The following is a 764-nucleotide window of genomic DNA, read 5'->3' on the forward strand; positions in this document are numbered from 1 at the left end:
GTGGGGACACCGAGAGCCTGGAAGAAAGAAGTCTTGCCGGGCTCCATGCCTGTGTTGCCGGCAGGAATGTACACGTCGACAGGGGCAATAGCACCAGCACGAGCAGGAGCAGCAACTCGGTTGGAAATGATCTTTTCACGGATCTCCTTCAAGTCGCCGTTCGTGAAGATGAAGCCGACGTTGCCTACACCCTGTTAGTCAACTCTTTCTTATATATCTAACATATATATCCATCAATTGGTCTTACCCTTGACAAACGGCAACAGGCGTTCATACTCTGGGTTTTCACTAATGAAGCCCTTCAAAGCTCGACGGACCTGCTCCAGTTAGCACTCCCGCCTCGTCAATTCCCCCTCAGCCGCGGCAGCCTTACCATGGTGTTCTTTCCCATCAACACGACGCCCTGTCCCCGCAGAGCGAGACGGATCTCGTGCATCTGCTGCGAGCTGACATTGTCGACGTTGACGATGAAAATTGATTGGTACTCGTCGAGAAGGCTCTTGAGCTTATCGAAGTAAGCAGCCTTGGCTTCGGATTTGCCCCCCATGTCTTCTTATGATATCTGAAGAGAGGATATTTAAGGGCAAATTGGGTTGTTGTCGATGTTGTTGTTGGTTGTGGTTGGGAAGTTTTTTGCGGTGTTTCTTCTATTTCGCTTTTTGACCTTTTTCGCTTTTTGTGATTTTTCTTCTTCTTGTGGCTCGCTAGTGGGTCACGTGGTATGCATAACCTTAAAATCTAGAAGTAAAAAAGACGACGAAAGA

General features: G+C 48.6%; 1 protein-coding gene across 1 annotated transcript in view; it reads right to left on the minus strand.

Moving 5' to 3' along the window:
• TERG_12367 (60S acidic ribosomal protein P0) overlaps positions 1–643 on the minus strand; it is a gene marked incomplete at its 3' end in the record, with an annotated part of 4,173 nt that extends 3,530 nt beyond the window's left edge. Inside the window, exons 1-3 of the mRNA XM_003233055.2 lie at positions 374–643; positions 248–317; positions 11–184 (exon numbers count right to left, since the gene is read on the minus strand). Coding sequence (XP_003233103.2) covers positions 11–184; positions 248–317; positions 374–547 — 418 coding nt within the window. The 5' untranslated portion in view covers positions 548–643. The remainder of the gene's footprint in view (positions 1–10; positions 185–247; positions 318–373) is intronic.
• Positions 644–764: the final 121 nt, after the last annotated feature.

This window comes from Trichophyton rubrum, assembly GCF_000151425.1.
Source record: "Trichophyton rubrum CBS 118892 genomic scaffold supercont2.7, whole genome shotgun sequence".
Lineage (NCBI taxonomy): Eukaryota > Fungi > Ascomycota > Eurotiomycetes > Onygenales > Arthrodermataceae > Trichophyton > Trichophyton rubrum.